This window comes from Corythoichthys intestinalis, chromosome 1 (assembly GCF_030265065.1).
Source record: "Corythoichthys intestinalis isolate RoL2023-P3 chromosome 1, ASM3026506v1, whole genome shotgun sequence".
Classification (NCBI taxonomy): domain Eukaryota; kingdom Metazoa; phylum Chordata; class Actinopteri; order Syngnathiformes; family Syngnathidae; genus Corythoichthys; species Corythoichthys intestinalis.
Window position 1 is genome coordinate 13,992,771 of NC_080395.1, and position 15,841 is coordinate 14,008,611.

General features: G+C 39.0%; 1 protein-coding gene across 2 annotated transcripts in view; it reads left to right on the top strand.

Annotated features, from left to right (window-relative positions):
- The window catches only part of LOC130920351 (transcription initiation factor TFIID subunit 4-like), a 275,123-nt gene that overhangs the window by 12,468 nt on the left and 246,814 nt on the right, over positions 1-15,841 (top strand). Inside the window, exons 3-4 of one of the 2 annotated variants that reach the window (XM_057843513.1) lie at positions 7,659-7,820; positions 14,095-14,241. In XM_057843513.1, the coding sequence (XP_057699496.1) occupies positions 7,659-7,820; positions 14,095-14,241 (309 nt within the window). The remainder of the gene's footprint in view (positions 1-7,658; positions 7,821-14,094; positions 14,242-15,841) is intronic. The other variant, XM_057843523.1, reaches the window with a different exon arrangement.

The window sequence follows — 15,841 nt, forward strand, 5'->3', positions numbered from 1 at the left end:
CTAAGAAATTGAGCTTTTTGTGAAAGCATACATTCCAAACATAACTTTGACTTTAACACAGCTATTTTTTGCTTTAGTTACCTCCCAAACATCTGAATAATGTTTTCCTTTTACAAAATAACATAAACAACAAGACAAATAGAGCTTTTGATAGCAATGTAACAATTTATTTACACATAACTAACTGAGAGATGATGCTGTTGTGGCTGCGACAGCCGGGGTAAACTTTTCCCTCATCACCGCTTGTTTCTGCTCGGTGAGCAGCACGGACTCAACGGCGTCGTCCGTTGCACTGCTGGTCCTGGTCGTTCTGCTCGGTCATCCAGCGCCTGGCGTCCCGGGCGTCCCCCAGTTGTTCGGCTCGGTCGTCCGCCGCCTGGCATCCTGGACGTCCATTCGGTCGTCTTCCGCCGGCACCCCGGCCGTACAAATACGTCTTTGGGACACTGAAACAAATAAAAATAGAACATATTTATACGTTATTGGAAACATATGAGTTAAGAAGTGCATCTTTCTAAAAAAGTTACTAAAGTAAATGTAACGAGTTCCTACCGACCTCTGCAAGGTACTGATTTGTCCCAAAAAGATATTTTTACTCTTGTGCTGGAATTCAAGGGAGCTAATATCATGTCTTAAGCTTTGTTGAAGTCAAGCACCTATTTGTACATCTGTTTAAAATCATGACTTTTAAAACTGCATGCCGGGTAGTAGCTTCATTTTAACTTATGTAATGCCCCTCTCCCACTGAAACCAGTGCGTCAACGCGCGTTTTTTCCAAGCCGATGCAACCCACTAGCAACTGGCATTTGGCACCTTTCCCATTGACAAAAAAAAAGCCGTGTCTTTTTTTTTTTTTCCACCCGTCTAACCCTCCACCCCTCCTCAGCCGTGCGTAAGGTTACGTGACGTCACCACGCTAAAATGCATGTCGACAAGTGCGACCGAATTCATTCAGTTCAAGGAAGTAAACAATGCAGAGCAACATGGAAGCCTCCTTTCCGTTTGTGTTGTCTGTTTTCATGCTTTTTACGTCCCTCAAAATGGTCGAAATGCAGCAAAGGATTAACACTCTTCTTGTGCTGAGGCAACGTAGGCGACGTGACTTCTTCTTCTACTAGCTTTGTTATGAGCATTGACGTGACTACGGTTGTGGGGCGTGTTAAATGGGAGGCGACTGGTACGTTGTTATGATGCATCACGTAAGAGCCTACGTCACCACGTAGATTAGGGTGTTGACTGTTGACCTGGGGTTTTGCTTTCACACTGCATGACGATCAGAGCCGAGGTCACTTGGCGGGTTGATTGACACGGGTCGAGGCGGGTCGCTGCACCTTTCCCACTGCCACCAAAAGCCGATTGTTAGTGGGTTGACATGGGTTTTTTGGCCAGTGGGAAAGGTGTATAAGAGTAGTAGGTGTGGTGGAACATGCTTTTTCATCAAATATTGTATTTAGACGATCCAATCTTGTGTTTAAATTCTAATTATTTTGTTTCTAAGTAGATTTATCAACTTATGCAGATTTGGAGTCTATTTACTCTTGAACTGGTGATGTAATTGTCACAGTTTGACGAATCTGATGGTCGCTATTCGATGATGCAGTCGCCTTTGTTTTAGCGTGATTACTCATGAGCCACCATGATTGAAAACAACAATGGATGATAATTATACCATATGCAATTTATGGGCTGTGAAGCTGTATCTGTTTTTATTAGGGCTGCAACCAACGATTATTTTCATAATCGATTAATCGGACGATTAATTAAACGATTAATCGGATAAATGTCGCGTTTTTTAATTACCTTCACAGTTACCTTTAGGTTGTTTTAGGTATATTGTAAGTAACAATGAAGACAAAATGGATGACTATTTCCTTCAAAAATAATATTTTATTACAGATTCCTGACTTAATTGATACAGTTGTAGACTCCAGTTATCAAATTCATTGGCAACTAATTTCTTATTCATTTTAATCAAGTAGTTGTTGCAGCCTTATTAAGAAGCTAGTTTAGACAGCAAGATGTCCGAAAATAGGTAAAAATGTGAATTGTTGATTTTTTTAAAGTAAATGCAGGTTTTTGTTCATGTCCTACTTTGACTTAACAAAAATATAATCAAGAAATCTGAAAATATTTACAACTGAGAAGTTATATGTACAGTGGGGAGAACAAGTATTTGATACACTGCCAATGGGAAAACCCTATGAAAACCCGTTGGCAGTGTATCAAATACTTGTTCTCCCCACTGTATGTGATAATTTTAAGAATTTAAGTTTAAGCTAAAGAAGGTCTCAAACAATTAATTGGTTATTAAAACAGTTCTCGATAAATTTGCTAATCGATTATTTGTCGATTAATCGATTAATTGTTGCGCCTCTAGTTTTTATGTATGAAAAATGAGTAAAATTCCTTTGTCATAATGCCAGAAAATTCAGAACAGCTCACTCAGATGCATTGTGGGGGTTTGGCAGCCTTGAGCATTTTTTATTGGTTTTTGTTTCCCCAAAAACAAAACAAACAAACAAGCACTTTTATGTACAAAAAAAAAGTCAATTTAACATAATGTCCCGCTTAACACAGTTGTTTAATTCAATAGCTGTAAGGACACATGACCGACACAGGAGGGCAGCATTTTACCGTCTTGCGGTATATTTGAAACACTATTAGTCCATCAATGAGCTGTACTGATTTTCCCACGCTTGTTTGAGGGTGCTGGAGCACACCCAACCAGTCACAGACTTAAATGTTATTACTGTCACTCTGACTCACATGTCATTATTCATCATAATACACAATTGTAAATTAAGATATCACAATTATTTTGTGTTTATTATTGCATGTTTGCTACCTTATTTACTTTTACGAAATAATCAAAATTAAAATAAAGGATATCAATTTTATATCGTACCATTTATCCACAGAAAAGTCTCCAGGAAAATCGGAAAATATGCATAGAATAATTCATACAAGAGCAATGTTAATGATAAGTAATCATCAGAGTTTTACATTTTAATAATATGCTAAATTGATACAGTCACATCCTTGAAAGTTAATTTCTGACTTTGGAGAAAGTAATGAAAAGCTCTCTTCTGCCATTTAGTGAAATTTAAACAGTTTTGGGTACCCTAATTGAAAGTAGAGAGGAAAAGTTGAGTCTATATTAGAGCTTTCCCAAACGACTATTTTTCTCCTGATTGGTCAGCAGACTTTTTTAACGATTAATTGACTAATCTAATAACTTTAATTAATTTATTTACATATATATATATATATTTTTTTTTTTTACTAATCGAGCAATTACATTTTTGGTTACACTTAATTCACAAAAAAATTTGGAACACTTAAATTCTTTATTAAAATACAAATAAACATGTACTGTAAATAACAATAATGAATCACAAATAAACAATGCAGTCAAATGCTGACAGCATTAACTAGTGAAAAAGAATGGAATCTAAACAGATTCACACTGACTTCCCTTTTCCAACATGATTCAAAACAATTCTTCAAAAAAAAATAAAATAAAATTATCTAGAATTAATATTATAGTATACTACTCTGTATAATAGTATTATAATAATTAGAATTACAATAAAAATAATTATATAATTATTCATTGCCAATAAAATTTTTCATAAAGGTCATTTTAAAGCTATTCTTAGTGTAGAATCTGAATTCTGAAGTATGCCAGATTAACTCCTGAAATAGTTATTTATATGTTGAAGAGGACGTGCATTTATTTTGAAATGTTCACTGGAAGTATATTCGCTAAACTGCTAACCGTAAGCTTTACACTCTGCAAAAGAAAGTGCACTTTTCGTCATCCGCGTGGTGTCAGTAATAGATTTTTTTCTTTTGTTCTCATTGTTTGCAAATGCTGTAATCCAATTTTTCATGTTTAAAGTGTCACCTTTTAACCGCAAGGTCGCTGTTTGGAGAAGACTGCCAATGTTTTATAGCAGGGTAAAGTGGTTAGTACGTTGTCTTTTTTCCCCACTAGCCTCTATGTAAGCAATGCTAACGTTTTACAGTGTTTAATATACTAGTAGATGTGTTTCCTTATTTTGAATGTCTTAACTTTAATTCTACAGCGTGTTGATGACCAATCAACATCTGTGAAAGGAACTGGAGTCTCATGCCATGAACATGCACGTGTACACGCACGCACACACAAATACATGCATGCACGCACGCGGCGTTTTAACGCAGCCGTGAAAATTACTGCCTTCATTTTATTTTGGATGGATTTATTGCGTATCGTGACAGGCTTAGCAACTTCAATAAAAAAGTCGTTAGTTAGGTATATGGACTTCCTATCTGCCAGCGTGCCCCCTCCTTTGTTTCGTTGAAATAAGTCTTTGGCCACTCTGGTGCGCTTTTTTGGCTTTGTGTCGCTTTCCCCGCTTGCATACCAAGGGTCCCCCATTCTCAACTTTCCACGCATATATATATTTTTTAACCCTTCATTAAACGTCGATGGGAAGGTGTGCTCGTCGACGCATTTACGTCATCGATGATGTCGACTACGTCGACTAGTCGGGACAGCTCTTGTCTATATTCCACGTGAGGAAGAAAAAATATTTTTGCATAGAACTGGTTTCCAATATACAAATGGGAAAATAAATTATACATTGAAAAAAATATAAATTATAAAGTATTTTTGTTATTTCTGCCTGCCATCCTCTCACACGTTGTTACAATGTTGACAAATGAACAGGCAGTCTTATTGCCCACCCCCCTTGCCAAGGGAAAAGCATAATGGGGGGGGGTGCAAATAAAAGAGTATGATGTTTATTCCCTGAGCTGTCGGGCCTGTCAGTCTTCCCTCAATGCCAGAGGGGAGAAGAGGAAGGCGTCACAATCTTCCTTCCTTCCATCCATAACCTCCTCAATCATTCATCAGCCTGCTGCTTGATTATTTTAAAACGCGCAACACTGAGGTAGAAGGAGCGAGACGTAATGACAGTGTGGCAACGCTAGCGGTTGGATGCGCCCTGTGGCCCTGCCAACCCCCCCACTATCAACCCCATTCGTGCAAACTTCCGTGGGCACTTCTGTATCTTGCTAAACTTTTAGCAAAGAGGGAAAAAACTCCCTCCCCCGCCGCCATCCTACTTCTTCATATTCTGTATTTGTGTGCACATGAATTGAATTGAGTTCATCACTAGCAGACGTTCAATTCATTTCAACTGGGAGGGTGACAGCGAATGAACGTTCGTGTAACAATTAATCGATTTGGATCAATTTACCGATTTGTTCATCATAGTTTGATACAATTAAATCAAAATGCAAAATGATTATAATTTCCATATGCCGTTTTGATGAATGTTTTTTTATTGAATAAAATTTAATATTTCATCAACAAAATTGTCATACACATCAAAACTGTTATGTATTATTTATTGCCTTAGATAACTTGGAACTGATTGTCTTAGGTGTCTTCATGATTTCGTATTAAATCGACTGAAGGCCCTTGAATTGTATAATCGCATAATATCGTAAATTGTCCAAATAATCAATAATGTACATTGGTACGAAAAAGTATCTGAACCTTTTGGAATTTCTCACATTTCTGCATAAAATTACCATCATATGTGATCTGATCTTTGTCAAAATCACACAAATGAAAATACAGTGTCTGCTTTAACTAAAACCACCCAAACATTTATAGATTTTCATATTTTAATGAGGACAGTATGCAAACAAAGACAGAAGGGGGAAAAATAAGTGAACCCTCTGCCTAAGGAGACTTAAAGAACAATTGAAACACATTTTTACCAAACATTTTAAGTCAGGTGTGTGCTCAATCACTGATGAGTGGTTGAAAGCTGCCCTGCCCACTATAAAAGACACACCTGGTAAGAAATGTCTTAATGAGAAGCATTGTCTGATGTGCATCATGGCTCGGTCCAAAGAGCTGTCTGAAGGCCTGCGATCAAGGATTGTACATTTGTATAAAGCTGGGAAAGGATACAACACCATCTCTAAAAGTCTGGATGTTCATCAATCAACAGTCAGAAAAGTTGTCTACAGTTTGCCACTGTTGCTTCCCTCCCAAGGAGTGCCCTTCCACCAAAGATGGCGCCAAGAGTTCAGCGCAGAATACTCAGAGAGGTAAAAAAGAACCCTAGCGTATCTGCTAAAGACTTACAGAAATCACTGGCACAGTCCACACATCAACTTTTATGTAAAATTATGGCCAAGAGGTGTTTATGGGAGGACTCCACGGAGGAAGCCACTGCTGTCTAAAAAAACATTGTTGCTCGTTTAATGTTCGCAAAAGGCGCTTGGACACTCCACAGACATTTTGGCAAAAAATTTTGTGGACTGATGAAACCAAGGTTGAATTGTTTGGGAGTAACACACAACTTCATGTGTGGAGGAAAAATGGAACAGCTCACCAACATCAACACCTCATCCCCACCGTGAAGCATGGTGGAGGGAGCATCATGATTTGGGGCTGTTTTGCTACCTCAGAGCCTGGACAACTTGCGATAATTAATGGAAGAATAAAAGAGGATGGATGCTGCAACAAGACAATGATCCAAAACACAGAAGTAAATCAACTTCAGAATGGTTTCAGAAGAAATTAATACACATTCTGGAGTGGCCAAGTCAAAGGCCAGACTTGAACCCCATTGAGATGATGTGGCATGACCTAAAGACAGCAAATTATGCCAGGTACCCCAGGAATCTGACTGAACTACAGCAGTTTTGTAGAGAAGAATGGGCCAAGATTAGTCCTGATCGATATGCCAGACTGATCTGCAGCTACAGGTTATTGTTTTTCTGGTTGAAAGTTATTGCTGCCAAATGGAAGGCCACAAAATATTGAACGTGATGGTTCACTTACTTATTTTCCCGCTTCTGTCATTGTTTGCATACTATCCTCATTAAAATATGAAAACCTTTTAATGTTTGGGTGATTCTAATTACAGCAGACACTGGTTTTTATCTGTGTGATTTTAAAAAAGATCAGATCACATTTTACAGTGATTTTATGCAGAAATGTGAGAAATTCCAAAAGGTTCAGATACTTTTTCATACCACTCTATTATATCATCATGAAATATTTTCCACCCTCATAAACTTCCTGCTCTCCTCTTGCTACCCCATCAATATATTTTAGAGCCACCTTGTTAATTGCAGTGCCTTATTGACACTTTGCAGCACTTACATGGATTATCTCAGAGAGAATATGATAAAAAAAAACCCTGATGTTTTCACTATTTTGAGTTGAATACTAAATATAGAGGTGCAATATTGGCACTTTTTCCCGATAACTTCAGTTGAAGTTGTTCTGTTATTTTTCACAGAATGTTAATTTGGAAAACCTTAAAGTTGTTACATTTATCGTTATTGAAGTATCCAGTGGGACATCACAATACATTTAGCCATAATATGTTAAGTCTTCAACCACGTATATCGGTTTGATATCGGGATTTGATTTTGGAGTTGGACAACATCGGGATATAGGTTATCGGTTAAAAAGTCATTAGTAGACAACTCTACCTACTAGCAAATTTCCTTGTTCCAGGAACACAGGGCAGCGGATGGTTATTAGGCTTCACAGAAAAAATCCCAAGTGCTGCAGAATGAATCTGTGAATGAGTATGACTGAATATTTTCCCGCTCCTTTTCTCTCCTTCTCCTTCTGACAGTCTCCAGCAACCTCTCAGGCCACCAGGCAGTGTGCTCTGACTCCAGCCAAGGTGGCACCGTCTCCTTCTCCTGTTCCTTCCAGTCCTGCCCTGCAGACCACCTCCTCTTCTTCTTCTTCTTCCTCTTCTTCCTTTGCTACCTCCTGTCCCGCGCTGCGCCCAGTGAGAAAACACTTTTCGTTGGTCTATTAAAGGGGTCAGCAACCTTTAACCACAAGCCTTTGTGTTTGTTAATGGCGCAAATACTTCTGGGTTCACCTTCCAAGTGCAACCATGACTTTACATAGTTGGTAAATTCATAACCTGCGTGAGTGAACTATGCAAAGGCACAGTTGTTGCTCTGAAGGTATGCCCACAAGTCTTTGTGGTCATTCGCAGTTGGTATATGGTGATATACTTAAACTCACAGAATGATGTACCTCAGTATACCAGACTTGTTGCATTATGTTCATGTAGTAACACAAATCATTCATGTTTTCTTAATAAAATAGCTATAGAATTCTCAGAACTTTGCTTCATGGGCTTCAAGAGCAAAAACCTCTGCTGTCAAAACTATTGTCGTACAACATATTGCTACTGTGCATCATGCCTCCCAGCATGCAATGCGGCACCACAGTTCCAAATAAAGTCCATGCTCTTTGCTAATTATTTCTTCTGTTATTGTTCCAGTTCTTTCATGAAATGCTTGCGATGCAATTTAGTTTGTTGTCATGTGATAATTTTACTTTCGTTTCGTAGTTTCGAGTTTCAATGACAGGCTATGACTTGTTATTGTCCTGAAAAGAGTGGAAGCCTGATGTCCGGCTTATGTCATGAGAGTGGCAAGTGATTCATCCTGCCTCATGAGCGCCAATAACTATTCAATGGCCACTTGTGGTAAAACGACTGACGCAGGCCAGCTATTTGACAACAAAATTTATGGCCTATATTGCATTAGTCAAGTAGCATCAAGTGTACTGTAGTTTATATATCATGATCCATTTTTCCCGAACTTGGTGCGTATCGGGATGTTTCGTATCGCCATATATCATTGAATGATGTTTTGTCCCTAATTCACAGCCGCAAAGACTCGTGGGCACACCTTCCAATTAGCAACCTTGACTTTACATAGTTGTTAAATGCATGACCCGTGTTCTGTTAAGAAACAAAAGAACAGCCTGACTTAATCTGCCAACTAAAGGGAATTCATACTTCTTTGTTAAATCTCACAAATACCAGAATAATCTAATCAATTATTAATTTTTAACATTAAACTGAGCTGCGGGTTGCTGACCACCGGTATGTTGTTGTGAATGTCACCTGTCTTGTTGTACAGCTTTCAACCATACAATTGTCTCAAAGCAAAGAATTATGCATCTGCGAAAGAGATTTCTCTAAATTTTAACAGATCAAAACATTTACAAGAACAACTATGACAGTCACTCAATTTTAGAAGACAATGTAATCATCAGTGTAAGAGGGCTAAATCTCTAGATATGGATAGTTTCTTTCCTCACAAGTACCGTACTGGCCCGAATATAAGACGGTGTTTTTTGCATTGAAATAAGACTGAAAAAGTGGGAGTCGTCTTATATTTGGGGTCTAGACATTATACTAGGGCTGCAGCTATCAAATATTTTAGTAATCGAGTAATCGACTGAAAATTCTATCGATTAATCGAGTAATCGGATGACACTTTTTTTTTTTAGGTAAAGAGCAATTATACATACAGTATAGATGAGAAAACAAGACATTTCATGTAATATTGAACCATTTTCAGTCAATCAATGTCTTTATTTTCAATGTACATTGTTGAAAACAGCCAACAATTGCATCTCAAATGTGACTTTAAAAAAAGGCTAGTTCACTGCTTTCACTCCAAATACTTTTAGATCTTACAAAAAATATATTTCTTACCTAAAAATGTCATGATGCTTGATAACACACGACTTAAAAGTTAGGTGTTTTTCCTACGTGTTTCAATTGAATTTCCACTTGTGTCAAGCTATAAGTTCTAGTTAAGTTTTAAGTTAGTCTAAACTGTAAGTGTTTATAGGATTTGAGTTTTTGCAGTGTTCAAAATAAATGCTGTGCTGTATTGGAGCACATTAGGCACCAGTGCTACTTGGTGTTTTATCCAGCAATGACTACTGAGCTAAAATTGACAGTTACCATTATTATGTTTTTATTTTACACCCTAATCACTCTACAGCGCTGTTTTCACAGATTAAATAAAGCCTGTATGTATAAGAGTTAGCCACGCATCGACAGTGGTCATAATGAATAGAAACCTCGCCCTCCGCAGGGATAACGTTAGTGAGCGAGTGACAGTAACGATAATCTTATTTATGAGCGCTCAGAAGTGTACTGCTTTAAGATGGCGGCTGTTTCATTAACGCCGCCGAGTCGGTCATTGTGCATCTAGTTCTACGTACATGCGATATCTATGACACGCATCAGACGCTACCTGCTAGGCTGCTATCACCGTAACAACATGCGGGCGTAGTTTTTAGCAACGTCAGCGCAGTTTGTAACGGCTGTCGGCTGCAGTAAGGTATTTCTTCTTCTTCCTCTACGCACGTGACGTCAGCGCGTTGTCCCACATTAAAAGTAGTCCGGGCAAAATGTGATGCTTAGAGCTGGCAAAATTAAATGATTCCTCAAGGTGAATAAAATTACTCGGATCAATTTTTAAACTCGAGTTACTCGAGTTGCTTGAGTATTCCTTTCAGCTCTACATTATACCCATTCACGACGCTAGATGGCACCAGATATCATTGATGCGAATGCTGAACTTGAGGAGTAATGTTCTGTCATGACAGCTCTCAGCTACTCTCAAGTTTAACCAGTTTGCATTATTTTATTGCAATGTTTTTCCTTATTCAGATTTGTTTCAAGACTACAGTTACAGTTAGACCTCACTTTGATGGTTAATGCAGTGATTGCAATTTTGTTGTTTTTTCACAATAGATTGGTTTATTTACATTTGAAAAACCAGAAGCCATTCATTTATAAACGTGATTGCACTTTAGTTTACATATTTAAATGTTCAGATATTAAGATTTGAATGAAGCAAAAATAACATGCTTTTTCTCTCAAATATATTGTTATAATCATTTGTTTCAGATGTACTGTAATTATTTTCTGTATAGAACTTAATTTGGTGTTCAAAAAGTCTTTTTTTCAAACTTGAGTCTTGAAAAAGAGGGGGTCTTATAATCGGGGGCGTCTTATATTCAGGCCAATACGGTAGTTGTCGTGATGGAAATACATCAGCTGGGGGGTGCTGGTGAGTGGTAATGCATGAGAGAAGAGTATGATTAATTTTACAATCTTTAGTGATTGTTTCAGTTGGTTTTGAATCCTGCCTTGTGATGTTTTTTGTGTATTAGGTTTGTTGTGTTGATACAACCCTCTGCTGGGATTTAGCTTCAAATTTCTCAGGCTCTATTACCATGAACCCACAAGGTTAAGTTACTCAATTGGAACAAATCTAGTGTGTTCATGCAGTTTGCCCATGATCACTTCCCAATTCTTAGTTTTGTCATTGGCCTTTGACATAGTCCAGGGGCTACCCATTTTCACTGATTCACAAAGATGCACGGTGTAATCGCCCTTTTTTTCAAAACGAAACAAGTCATTAAGCAAGCTTGTGTCGGGAGTCATGAAGGAAGGCTCTGGTCTACCTCATGAAGTGGGAAAAAGGAGCGAAGTTTGAGGCTGAAGGCGAGCATTCCAGTGATGCAGTTTGTCTACAACAGCACTTTTTTATTACTGCATACATTTTTGAAGTATTGTATTGTTATTGAAATACATTTACCCTGAAAACGCTATTATAAATGTGCAATTAATGAAAATACCATATTTTTCGGACTGTAAGTCGCACCAGCCAACATGCACAACAAAGAGAGAAAAAAATCAGATATACAGTGGGGCAAATAAGTATTTAGTCAACCACCAATTGTGCAAGTTCTCCTGCTTGAAAAGATTAGAGAGGCCTGTAATGGTCAACATGGATAAACCTCAACCATGAGAGACATAATGTTGAACCCCCCCCCCCCCAGAAAATAACATCGTTTGATTTTTAAAGAATTTATTATCAAATTAGGGTGAAAAATAAGTTTTTGGTCACTTACAAACAAGCAAGATTTCTGGCTGTCATAGAGGTCTAACTTCTTCTAACGAGGTCTAACGAGGCTCCACTTGTTACCTGTATTAATGGCACCTGTTTTAACTCATTATCAGTATAAAAGACACCTGTTCACAAACTCAGTCAGTCACACTCCAAACTCCACTATGGCCAAGACCAAAGAGCTGTCGAAGGACACCAGAGACAAAATTGTAGACCTGCACCAGGCTGGTAAGACTGAATCTGCAATAGGTAAAATGCTTGGTGTAAAGAAATCAACTGTGGGAGCACATTTTCTATGGTGTAAAGAAATCAACTGTGGGAGCAATTATTAGAAAATGGAAGACAAACAAGACCACTGATAATCTCCCCAGATCTGGGGCTCCATGCAAGATCTCACCCCGTGGCGTCAAAATGATAACAAGAACGGTGAGCACGGTGAGCAAAAATCCCAGAACCACACGGGGGACCTAGTGAATGACCTAGAGAGAGCTGGGACCACAGTAACAAAGGCTACTATCAGTAACAGAATGCGCCACCAGGGACTCAAATCCTGCACTGCCAGACGTGTCCCCCTGCTGAAGCCAGTATACGTCCAGGCCCGTCTGTGGTTCGCTAGAGGGCATTTTGATGATCCAGAAGAGGACTGGGAAAATCTGTTATAGTCAGATGAAACCAAAATAGAACTTTTTGGTAGAAACACAGGTTCTTGTGTTTGGAGGAGAAAGAATACTGAATTGAATCCGAAGAACACCATACCCACTGTGAAGCATGGGGGTGGAAACATCATGCTTTAGGGCTGTTTTTCTGCAAAGGGACCAGGACGACTGATCTGTATGTATCGAGAGATTTTGAGTGAAAATCTCCTTCCATCAGCAAGGGCATTGAAGATGAGGCGTGGCTGGGTCTTTCAGCATGACAATGATCCCAAACACACAGCCAGGGCAACAAAGGAGTGGCTTCATAGGAAGCATTTCAAGGTCCTGGAGTGACCTAGCCAGTCTCCAGATCTCAACCCCATAGAAAATCTGTGGAGGGAATTGAAAGTCTGTGTTGCCTAACGCCAGCCCCAAAACATCACTGCGCTAGAGGAGCTCTGCATGGAGGAATGGGCCAAAATACCTGCAACAGTGTGTGAAAAGCTTGTGAAGAGTTACAGAAAACGTTTGGCATCCGTTATTGCCAAAGGGTACATAACCAAGTATTGAGATGAACTTTTGGTATTTACCAAATACTTATTTTCCACCATGATTTGCAAATAAATTCTTTAAAAATCAAAAAATGTGATTTTCTTGTTTTTTTTTTCTACATTCAGTCTCCCATTGTTGAGGTTTACCCATGTTGACAATTACAGGGCTCTCTAATATTTTCAAGTGGGAGAACTTGCACTATTAGTGGTTGACTAAATACTTATTTCCCCACTGTAAGTCGCACTGGAGTATAAGTCGAATTTTGGGGAGGTAATTTTATTTAATCAGAGACCAAGCACAAACATATATTGTAGTTGTAATAAAACGGGAGAACAAGAAGAAGAAGAAGTGCTAAACAGGTATCTGTTGATATATGAAGTTATTCAGTTAACGACAAACAAAACAAACTCCCCAAAAAAACTCCCTAATCCATTCAGGTCTTCATCTTCAGTATCACTTTTGACCAACTACACCAGGGTTGCCCAATCCTGGTCCTCGAGAGCCCCTATCCAGCTTGTTTTCCATGTCTCCCTCCTCTAACACACCTGAATCAACTAATTAGAATCGTTATCAGGCTGCTGCAGAGCTTGCTGATTAGCTGATCATTTGATTCAGGTGTGTTAAAGGAGGGAGACACGGAAAACAAGCTGGATAGGGGCTCTCGAGGACCGTGATTGGGCACCCCTGAACTACACCAACTCGAAGTAGAGGGCGCACCTTGAGTATAAGTACAGTATAAGTCGCTCCTGAGTATGAGTCGCAGACCCAGCCAAACCATGAAAAAGAATAGAGAGAGAAAAGAGAATAAAGTTTTTCTGAGAAGTCGGTGCTAGCGAATGATCGCTGCCACCCACCCAGTCAAAATGGATGGGACGTCTACTGCTGTGAATAGCAGCTAATGAGTTAATGTTGGCCCTGATGTTGCTATAAATTGTAATCATTCATCGTACGTCATTTTGGGACCCCAAACTATCGCTCACGGACTCCAGTTTGGAAAACCACCGCGTTAAGCGATGTCCAAGAAGTCGCTACACCGGATGTGACAGGAGTGCCGCGGCGCCCGCCTCCTGTTCTCCGTGGCCTTGCTGCGAGCCAGGCGTCACGTCCTATTTATCTCCTCTCTCTCGTCTCTTTGCAGAAGGGCCCCGTGGCGCCGGCTGTGGCGGTGACGGCTTCGCAGACCCCCGTGGTTCCGACACCCCAGGCGCCGCCGGTCCAGGTCGCCTCACATCCCCCGCAGACGACGGGCATCACCGCCGCCCCTGGAGCTACTGTCGTATCCCAGGTTCTCTCACTGCAAAATCTGAAAATTCAACCAAGATTTCCTATCTTAAAAGGAAAAAATGCGTGTATTTTATCTGCCTTTGCAGTTTTGTCGAAGACAGTTGAACTCGCTTAAAGCATTTCTAAAAGTAACCGATTGTAATCGGTTACTTTTAGAAATGCTTTAAGCGAGTTCAACACTTTACAATAAGGGTATCTTAATTAACATTAGTTAATGCATTTTTAGACACAAACTCGTGTTTAGGTAACATGACAATAATTCATTTAAGCCCTTATTTAACATTTATTAATATATTTATTAGCATGAGTTAATGCATGAGGTAATGTATTTTAAGACAATAACTAATGTTTAAGTAACATTAGAATAATTAATGTAATTGCTTATCTAACAGGTATTAATATATTCATTAACATGAGTTAATGCATTAGTTAATGCATAACCAGACAGTAACTAATAGTTTGTTAAAATTAAAAAAAAAAAAACAGGCCTATATAGGATTAGGTTTGTTAACTCAACCATTTATAATTTCTTAGTTAAGGGACACATGTGCTACACTTTACAATGTAATGGTTAATAAAGGTTAAGGGGGGGACTGAATGTTTTTTGTACCCATATTGTAAAGTGTAGCACATGTGTCCCTTAACTAAGAAATTATAAATGCTTAAGGTCCCCCCTCCATAACCTTTATTAACCATTACTGAATGCTTTTTGGACCCTTATTGTAAAGTGTAGCACATGTGTCCCTTAACTAAGAAATTATAAATGCTTAAGTTAACAAACCCTAAACCCCTACCCATTTTATACCAAGTTGTCTTTCAGTTTAATTAATATATTCGAAATATACTTACAGTATCTTTGCTCCCCCTTTTTTAGACCACTGTTTGCAGTACTCCCTCTCTCTCCCTTTTGTCTCCCTTACTCTTTCGGTCTCTCTGGGCCTGTGTGAGCACTGTCACAGCTGCCAGCAGGCTGACTGTGTCACAAGGCCCCCCAAACCCATCTCGCAGCTGGCCGCAGACAAAGGGTCTCACACGTGCCCATGCACGTTTCCGTTCGTACACTCACACGAGGAAAGCCAACCCAAGGACACACACACATGCACACATACAGATGCATATCGGAAAAACATGGAGCAAGATGTAGCATAACATTGCATAACATAACCGCAGAGAATAGCAAAGTAAAACAGAGCATTAGGCAGCATATTATAATGTAGAAAAAATGGCATACTGTATTGTGACGCGTAACAAAACTTAACATGCATCCAGTGTGGTATTTTGGCAACCCCTTTAAATTAAAAAAAAAAAAAAAAAAAATCACAAAATCATTTCACACAAAATCGGCCAGACAAAAGTATAAGCACCCTTTCAAGCATCATGTGATGCTTCTCGAATTTTTGTAATTAACAGCACCTGTTACTTACCTGTGGCACATAACAGGTGGTGGCAATAACTAAATCACACGTGTAGCCAGTTAAAATGGATTAAAGTTGACTCAACCTCTATCCTGTGTCCTTCTGTATACCACATCGAACATGGAGAAAAGAAAGAAGACCAAAGAACTGTCTGAAGACTTGAGAAGCAAAATTGTGAGGAAGCAT